A 9,826-nucleotide genomic window follows, 5' to 3' on the forward strand; every position below is an offset into this window, starting at 1 on the left:
AAGTAGTCGATCTCAAAAATGGATCCTTCTTTTGTCCGCTAAGCCAATATTGTGATTGTTTCTTCCGAAGACAATGGCGTAAACTTCCTTTGGACTGTGCCCTTTGGATTGGATGTTTCCAGGATTTTCCAATTACCGTATTGGAAATCCGGTTCGAAGGACCAGCTGATTAGGGATTGGATGGGTTTTCCGTGTACTGGTTTTTCGGAGGGCACAGCAAACATGTATTCCACCAATTGATTGTCGAAGTGAATATTGACACATATTTTATTCTAACACATATTATTCTAGTCACATAAATTACATAAAGTTACAGAAAAAGACTATAATCAAACGTACAAACTATGTGGACAAGCTGATGGATTACGACCGACCAGTTATTTTTCCGACTGTTATTATTGCCTTTCATCGATGAATTCCCTATTGTTTTTTTTTTTATGAATAACCGAGATTCGTAAAGCGTGATGGGATAAACTCACAGCATCTCATATCGACATCCGAGGGGTGATATGCCTAAACACACACTAACAAGGAAAACTTTCAGCAATCTTTGAAAGTAATTATTCATTCATTCATTGAAAAATGCTTCATATGCAATTTGAAAAAAAATACAGAGCCAGCGGTAGTCCTTCGTCTACCTTGCGGTTATATCATAGATATAACCCACTGCTATTTTTTTCTTCGTGTTTCTGGAACTAAGGCATTCAAGAATATACCATAGAATGGACTTTTCGAAAAACCGCGTTTTCCTATTTCGTTGGACGCTACGCACTTCGCGCTCGGAATAGAAAAACTCGTACCACGCTATGAAAAATGCCGCGAACGATACGGCGATTATGTAGAAAAATAGAAAATAAAACATAGATTACGAAAATCACCTTGTTTTTTGTCCTAACGTTATTTTTCCGCGATTTCTGAGGCACTGAAACTTATTTTTTGAACGACCCTCGTAGTTTGGCTTGTTTGTCAATATTCCATGTCATCGTTTGGCAGATTTTTTTTTAATGTCAATGTTTTGTTTATTTCATAAATATTTTTACAAGTATTGCTTCATTTTGAAATTTATGTTATTCATTCATATTTAACATAAAATTCAACGCGTTCACGTCAACGTTGTTGTTACTATTTACAAACTCTATGTAATTGCATACTGTTTTTAGGAACTTTGTTCTTGTCGTGAGCTCGATGTTGTTCAGTGTTGGCTGCATCAATTCCTCAAAGATCACAAACAATTATAATAAACTCGGACTATGTTCATCCCGGGTCATGGCCAATAATCAATTAACCTGATTTAGATTTCAGAAGCCAAAAAGTACTGCTATTGGCGTCACGTATGATATTTTTTTCCTCCGCCATGTCCATGAAGTCTTCCGAGTGAGGAAGCTGATTGAACTGCGATAAATTGAAATGGCCATTGGGGGATTTCCGGACACTGCTTTCCAACGAAATAGTTGTTTTCTCGACGATGGTGTAATGGGATACTCTAAGAGAAAAGACGAAATGTGTTGTTCACCAAGATCAATTATAATTCTCAGCTTGGGGTTTCTGGGAGATGATTTGCCGCTCAAATCGTTAAAGTAATATCGGAACATTTTACCCATAAGTATTTTTTTTGGACGTTTGATATCGATCATGCTTTGCAAGTATCAATCCTGTTCGCTTGTATCTTCAAACAAGTCTATCTGCAGGTGCAATCCGCTCCTACTTTCTTGGCTGGGACATCATTTCCCTTCCTATGTTTGTATACCGTTCCATTGACTCCATTGATTTCATTGATGTCCGGGTCCCAATCAGAGATGCCAGGTGATTTTTTCAAATGTCTTCTCATTCCCCCTTATTCTACGCGGCGAGTGACGTGAGATAGCAAAGTTCCTTGCTTCATTGTGAAAGCTACATTACTTTTGAACTTCTCTTTGATACCCGAGTCGATAACATATGAGGACACGACTTCAAATCTCACCTAGTGACAAACTATAGTCACGCCATTCGCCTGCGGGAATGCAGTGACTTGAGCCATGAAAAAAATGGAAAAATCACAAATCAATGAAAATGATGGTAGAATTGCATGAATTGGGCTTCGAATTGCTTCCGCATCCACCATATTCTCCAGATGTGGCCCCAGCGACTATTTTCTGTTCGCACACCTGAAGAGAATGCTCGCTGGCAGAAAATTTAAGACCGATGATGAAGTGATTACCGAAATTGAGGCTTACTTTGAGGAAAAACCGAGAGAGTACTTTAAAAATGGTATCGAAAAGTTGCAAGATCGCTATAATCGCTGTATCCCCACTCGAGGGCAATTATGTTGAATAAAATTAAAATTTGCAAAAAAACAAGTTTTACTGTGTTACCTTCTAAACTTTTCAGCCAAACTGTTATGTAACCGAAAAACCTTCAATTTGTGAAGTGATTGTTTGAAAGATAGGTTAATCTATTTTACAGTATAGCGAAATAAACGGCACGCCATTGAACTACGTTTTACGAGTTAGTGAAATGTCGAAGATAATAATGAGTTTTCAGGCAGAATGAGCACTTTTCAAATAAAATTCATTAATGAAAATTAACTTCTTCGTATCAAACTGGTATTTACGTTTCATTCCGTTTCCATCGTGAAGTGTATTCGAGAATCAGGCCCAATATGTATTCAGACCGCTTGAAGTTCTCCAGAATCTGAAGCAAAAATCGCTTTGTTGTTGAATTCATTCTATATACCTGTGAGTGTTTTGCTTGGAATTAAAAGCAAGTGAATGACCCCGAGACAAAAGCCCTGCTTTTTTTACGATATTTACGGAATTTCATGAAAATAATATCTCTCAAAAACCCACGTTCGCTGTCATACTGAAATGTCTTTACATATTTCATAATGTCTACGATATGTCTTCACAAAATCAAATATTTTCACAATAAGTCAAATGTCTTCAAACCTGGCATATCTGGTCCCAATCCGAATCAGAAGATATTCTGATTAAATTTAGTAGCGCATGCTTGTTGTGGCTCGGATGTAAACTATGAATGAATTTTTTTATCTATCGCAGCGTTGTTCGTGGTGATAATTAGAAACATAGACTTATAGGGTTTCTGAAACAAACAAATTTTTGCGATCCGGATTTAAGAGGGTTCGAAGAATGACCTTTTTCGAAAATTTTGATAGTTAATGAAGGTAACCTCAAGGACTTAGGGCAATTATGGACTCAAAAACTGCCAAAAGGTCAATATTGTGGAAAGTGGCGTTTATGGGGCACGTTGGGTCCAAACCCTTTAGACGTATCTCTTAATAAACGTTCGCACTGTTGTCAGGACTTCTTCCACGATGCATCTGATGGTTTTTCTGTGGAAGTTAGAGTTCATTTTAATAAGGTAAAAACAAGAAAAAGGAGTAACACTACCTTCATTCCATCAAAGTGAATAACTATTTGACACAATTTAAAGTTTAGTGACCGATATAAGAATTGCTTTTCCATCAATTTGCTGCATTATATTTGTAGTTGATTTCTTCCACACTATATGGTTTGGCTAATTTTCGAACGTTTCAACCGTTGGTACGATTCGTAAAACTTGCCCCCGTAAAGTCTATTGTTGCTCGTCCTTCTGAAGTAAAGCTCCGCAACCTCTTCGCAGAACATAATTTCCACCGCTCGTGCCCAATTTTGCAAAACATCAAAACTAACACCATCATTCCGCTCGAACAGAAACCTGACAATTTCTTCGCTCAGAACGATACGACTTTCCCGCGTCAGAAATGATTTGTTCAGCAAATGGGATACATTTTGATTTTCTACCAGAAGAGTTCGCAATGATTTTGCTGTTTCATGGTCCTGCTCGGTCAAATTTTCAATTGGTGCTATGGAAAACGGGATCGAGATATTATTCTCGTTGCTATCTGGTCCGCTCATCTCATTTTCGTTCTCTGGGTGGTTGGACGGCAACATATCTGGTATAGATGTGTCGTTGTTGACCATGGATTCGAGCTTCATTTCATCCAGTGGGAACACTTCGATCTAAAAATATGGTTCGATTAACGCAAAGCAATTTTTTTAACTTCTTCTACCTTATAACTCGAACAATCATTTGATTCATCGCTTTTTTCATCCCGTTGTATCGAAGCAGTATCTGGAGGATCATTTGAATATTCGAGTTGCGGAGGTCCTTTTGGACTCTGAGCTTCCATATAATTTCTATAAGCACTCTGGAAAATGGCTCGTTTTCCAAGTTTCAGTTCACGAATAATGCCATCCGAAAGACATTTGAACGCTTTTTCGTTGACTTCTTCCTCTGAAATAAATGATGCAAAACGAATGGTTTTAATTTTCTCAGACAACTCTCAAAAAAAAAAATTACGTGTCTCTTTTTCGCTTTCCCGCTTGAGAATGGAGACTCACCTTCAAATTTAGGTATTAATTCTTCTAACTCCCATTGCTTTAAATGCGATTTCACATAATCATCCATAATGTACTTATCGAAGTTCTTCAAACAAAACTCTCGAATCTTCAAATGATTGAATGTATAAACAAAAACTAGTTCGTTCATTTCATCTTGGTTCATTTGTAGCGGTAATTTGTATTGGTAAACAAATTGGAACTCACAAGGTGGAACCCAAGTGGGAATGACATGCGAACAGGCCTTTAGCTCAGTTGCCAGTGTCGATTAGAGGTGTGCAAATCAGCTCATCATGATGAACAGCTCTGATCATATCAGCTCATCTAAATGAGCTGTTCTTTATGAACAGCTCTTCAGCTCAGTTGTCTGTGCCGACTTTCAATTTGGGTCCCAAACTCGATAGCCACGAAGCCAGTTTGAAAATGTTAAAATTCAAATGAAATTTTTCACACCATATTATTAATTACTTGAAACACGTATTCCAGACTATTATTTACAACAGACTCGGCGAGTACAACATTTCCGACATTTTTACTGAGGCTTTACATTACAATAGAAAGTTTTCTTCAAAAAAAAAAAAAAAATCTTATGAGATTTTTGCACCGCCTGCAAACAAAGTGTTTTTCATTGAAATAGAATACTCATTTGATACACAGAAGTTAATTTTCATTAATAATTTGAATTTTAAAAACGTGTTCATTCTGCCTGAGAGCCAATTATTATTTTTGGCGCCCCCTAAACTGGTAAACAAAGCTCAATGCCGTCAACGCGAATATAACAGTTGAAAAGACGAGGGACAAATGAAACTAAACTGATGTCTTAACACGAAGAGCGAGAGACGGTCAGTTCATTTGAATCTTACAGCTCACACACTCTCTTCAATTCTACAGCTCTTTTCTCTCCTTCATCATCATCAAAGTGAGCTGAAGAGCTGTTTGATTTTTTTTGCGAGCTGTTCCGCGTCAACTCACTTCAAAGAGTCGATTCTTCGGAACAGCTCATGAGCGGATGGCACATCTCTAGTGTCGATGTCTGGTGTCGACTTTCAATTTTGGTCCCATACTCGATAGTGTAATCTTTATCAGATTTTTTTCATTTATAATTTCAATTTTAAAACCGTGTTCATTCTGCCTTAGAGTCAATTATTATTTTTGGCGCCCCTTAAACAGTAAATAAAGCTCAATGCCGTCAACGCGAATATAACAGTTGAAAAAGCAAGGAACAAATGAAACTGAACTGATGTCATAACACGAAGAGCGAGAGGCGGTGAGTTCGTTTGAATCTTACAGCTCACACACTCTCTGCAATTCTACAGCTCTTTTCCCTTCTGTATCATTATCAAAGTGAGCTGAAGTGCTGTTTGTTGACGTGGGACTACGTCTAACCGGAGTATATGGGGGGTAAAATTAAAACCTAAACACAGAACATGCAGGAAAAAATGAAAGATTCCAAATGCTTATAACTCGAACATTTCTTACTGGATCGGAAAGATGTTTGCATCAATTGATACGGAATATTTCTACGCTTCTATCGCAATTAATAAAATGTTATTTTTCATTAGATAAACAATTGAATAACTGTGAAATGTCAAGCGTTATCTAAACGCCCTAACTGCCTAGTTTTGATTGGCCCGATTTACGGTTTCCCGAACACAGACTTCGAAATCAATGTACTTGTGGGAATCCGCTTAGCAAATATACATGCAAGTAGGGGGTATTTTTGTTCCAACCGAGCTGTGTTTCCCTAACACGGACTTCGAAATCAATGTGCCTGGGGAATCCACTTTGCAAATACATGAAAGTCGGGGGTATTTTTGTTCCGACTGAAATGTGTTTTCCTAACACAGACTTCAAATCCATGGAGCCTGCGGAAATTGGCATTGCAAATACATGCAATTCGGGGGCATTTTTATTCCGGCTGAAATGTGTTTACCTATTACAGACTTCTAAACGAAGCTGTCTGGAGAACTCGGAATTGCAAATACATGCAAATCGGGGGCATTCTTGTTCCGACTGAAATGTGCTTGTTTAACACAGACTTCAGTCCAAGATGTCATCATACCAAACGTAAAAGGACTGTCATTAAATTTACTTGTAACGAAGAACATAATATATCCAAAGGCATGAATTGACCTCACATGGCATTATACAATTTTTTTACTCACAAAGCAAATATATTGAACTCAATTGAATTCGGAAATTATTTTATTCAATCAAAAATTAAATCAATACAAACAAATAATTACTAAGCTAAGGTAGTCCCGCGTCAACCTTGCGGTTATATCGTAGATATAACCCACTCACTTTTTTTTTGGGAGCTGTTCCGTGTCAACTCATTTCAAAGAGTCGATTCTTCGGAACAGCTCATGAGCGTATAGCGCATCTCTAGTCTTTACCAAAGCGGTATAATAAGGTGGAACGTTATGTCAGAACTGCTGTTCAGCCATTACTTGAGTTCGAATTGACAGCGACCAAACGAACGGCTAGAGTTTTCCGAGAAAGAGGATAACAAATGGCATGCAATGATGAGTGCATACCGCTATGTGTTTGCTGCGCATAAACGTTGGTTTTGTTTACGCTGTTGGCATCATTGTTGTGTTTCGGTGACTGCTGCAAGTTGTTGTCTGCATTGCTGTTTTAAGGAACGTGAGGGTTGTTGCTGTTGCTGCTGGGATTGGCAATTCAGCGATTGTGGGAGCTTTGCTAGTGGGTATATGAAAGGGTCACTACCGGCGGGCTTATGCCGTACTGCTCTAAGTTCCATTCGCTTTGGTGGAATTAGTCGTTGGCGACCCATTAGGATTGAGTGATAGCGATACGCTGTGGATATCCATGCATATCGTTTCCCGGCGACTGCTGCTTTAGCTGGAGACTCAACTGATCGTGCGGGTTGTGAGACACAACAGCTAGTTCGCTTGAAACCGGCCCAGCGTTTGTATATGTTGGTGTGGACCGCTATGTAGCATAAAAATTAGACCTGCTTTGTTTATAAACAAAAATAGTCGCTGTCATTTTTTATCCCCTCTCGCATCTTCCATGCCTTATCATCATACTGTCGAAAACGAACCACCTGTCAATTCCAGCTCCTTGGTCTTTATCAAGGCGCTTGTATAAATGTATAACAGGTGAAGCAACATCATCACTTCAATGAGAAGGGGATTACGGTTTGTGGAGCGGGGGTTGTTTGTTTTGTTATTGCTAGGATACGGCTTTTTTGTATTTTCACATGCGAGAGTAGTGGATGAACTGGATGAGAATGAAATTCTACAAAATCATCCCGTCTTTCTCACATAAATTCGCGAAAGCCGAACAAAGTAGGCATCGTTCGAATAAGCATCGCAGCAGTTTGTAGAGAGCCGCCGGTAGCGTTCTGATGCTGTTTGTAAACAATACCGACAGCAATTCCAATATGGCTGAAAGTGCATTTCATATGATTGTTTCACCTGCTATATATAGAAGCGCCTTGGTCTTTACCAAGGAAGCCGGATGTTTTGTTTTCAATATAAAATCTCCGAAAAAGATTGCCAGCGTTCAAATAATCCAAATAATAACGTGTTTGATTAGAAACAATGATGCTTTTGGTTGTTTCTCACAATATTTTGGAAAGTCATAATGGGTCAAATTGAAAACATGTGCTCACATCTGGCATCTCTCTGCTCACAAGCGAACTTTACAGTGGAGTCTCGCGATTAGAGCCTCGCTTTTGAGTTACACAACCGCAGCCAGTTCTGCTACACCAGACTAAAATATTGGTAATTGGTGCTACAAAATCTTTAGTAGATGGAACAAGAGATGCCAACCTTCCGGATTTCTCAGGATTTCCCAGACTTCAGCTTGTGTCCTAATATTCTGACAAACACTCAATTTCCTAATTTAATTATTCGTAATAAATATACCGGGGTTCCTGACGGTTATTCCTGACGGAAATAGCGGTTTAAAAAAGCTTTCCGGTCCTCACTTGTTTAATGATTGCTTTTTATTATTGCTATTAATTCCGAAGCGATTCACGTCATTGAAGGTACATTGTCGACAGTTATGAAAGCTTCAGTTGACGTGAAAGAAAGATTCTCTATCGTATAGAGATTGGCACGCTCAAAGGTAAATTGTTTGAAATCGTTATGCCGTTTTGAACCAAATCGTGTCGGGTGATGAAAATGGATCATTTACAACAATTTTGAGCGGCAAAAAACTTCATATACGCGAAATAAACAACGTTTAGCTAACCCCAAAGGCGGTCTTCATCCGAAGTGAGTCATACACTATGTCTGGTGCAATTGGAAAAGAATTTTGTATAAAAAACAGGAAGTGGAAGAAAGGAAGTGGGTTATATCTGTGGTATAACCGCAAGGTTGACGTAGGACTATCGTTGATTTAGTGATCATTTGTTTGAAGTTGAATCTGAATCCATTCTGAATGAATGAATCAATTTATGAATATTTGGTGGACTTTGAAAACGAGAGCGTCACGTTGGAGGCACAAGGTTTTATGCATCCAATATTGGATACGAAAATATTCTACTGATGGGGGAGAATAATCTTTAGAAGCTTTCCTGTTATTCGGACTTGATTGAAAAATAATAAAACGAGATGCATTTGATCGCGGTATTATATGAATAGAAAACATTTAAATAAACTCTTTCGCATGAATGTAATTTTCAATTCCAAGGGGAACTGGCAGATTATTTTTCAGCAACGATAACATCTTTCCAGATTCTTATCGATGCTGGATAACAACCAAACGAAAGAGTTGCGCTCGTGTATCCGTGTGTGGCGGCTGCTCCGATGCGGAACCGTTTTTCAATGCTGATACTCTCTTGATCGCCTTCTCTTCTCCTCCTGGTTGATCAGTTCTTCTGCGCTCCCTCACAGTTCGAAACATACTGAATGCGTTTTAGGTCAGGTCGGGTAATGAATCAGTCGATCCCTCGCCGTCCAGCTCGTCCAGCAACAATGTTGTCCAGTCGATGTCCTCACGAAAAATGAATGCGTTTCACCACCAGAATATCGCTCAAGTATGCTTTTTGACCGTTGTGCAACTTACCATGAGGAGCGTCTATTGAAGAGTCGGCGTATGATATATGGAAGGGAGAATATTCGGTTCATATATATGTGTGTGTGCATTGAAACGTTAGCCCTCTAAAAGTTATTAACTGTTACGCTTGTGGTGGTGGATGATGGTAACAACCTGTCATTTTGGATAACAAATTAAGCCCCAATTTAAGCACTAATGACAAATACATTTCATATGCCACACAACCGTGATCAAACTAGAGGCTAATGAACTCCGAGTTTTAAACTTTCAGCGACTGAGCAATAATCGATTGAAAATTATATGATTTTCGCGATGCGAAACATTTTCCGTTGCGCGCGCATCCAATATTGGATACGAAAATATTTTACTGATGGAGAAGAATAATCTTCAGAAGCTTTCCCGCTAATTCCACTTGATTG

The 9,826-nt window shown here is 38.7% G+C and overlaps 1 protein-coding gene across 1 annotated transcript; it reads right to left on the bottom strand.

The window, feature by feature from the left end:
- Positions 1-236: 236 nt before the first annotated feature.
- Positions 237-4,560, bottom strand: LOC129769607 (uncharacterized). The gene is made up of 4 exons (XM_055771984.1): positions 4,380-4,560; positions 4,049-4,272; positions 3,387-3,998; positions 237-3,328 (listed from the first exon to the last, which is right to left on the bottom strand). Exons 1-3 carry the CDS (start codon positions 4,540-4,542, stop codon positions 3,501-3,503), a joined length of 885 nt encoding a protein of 294 aa, XP_055627959.1. The 5' UTR covers positions 4,543-4,560; the 3' UTR covers positions 237-3,328; positions 3,387-3,500.
- Between the last annotated feature and the right edge of the window lie 5,266 nt (positions 4,561-9,826).

This window comes from Toxorhynchites rutilus, chromosome 2 (genome assembly GCF_029784135.1).
Source record: "Toxorhynchites rutilus septentrionalis strain SRP chromosome 2, ASM2978413v1, whole genome shotgun sequence".
In the NCBI taxonomy this organism is placed as follows: Eukaryota; Metazoa; Arthropoda; class Insecta; order Diptera; family Culicidae; genus Toxorhynchites; species Toxorhynchites rutilus.

What these genes read in the sequence shown, in the direction of transcription:
- LOC129769607 (XM_055771984.1), bottom strand. Translation starts at nt 4,542, where the DNA reads ATGAACCAAGATGAAATGAACGAACTAGTTTTTGTTTATACATTCAAT. An exon ending in ATTAATACCTAAATTTGAAG is followed by an intron (nt 4,273 to 4,379) that starts GTGAGTCTCCAT and finishes CATTTATTTCAG; the next exon opens with AGGAAGAAGTCAACGAAAAA. An exon ending in ATGATTGTTCGAGTTATAAG is followed by an intron (nt 3,999 to 4,048) that starts GTAGAAGAAGTT and finishes CCATATTTTTAG; the next exon opens with ATCGAAGTGTTCCCACTGGA.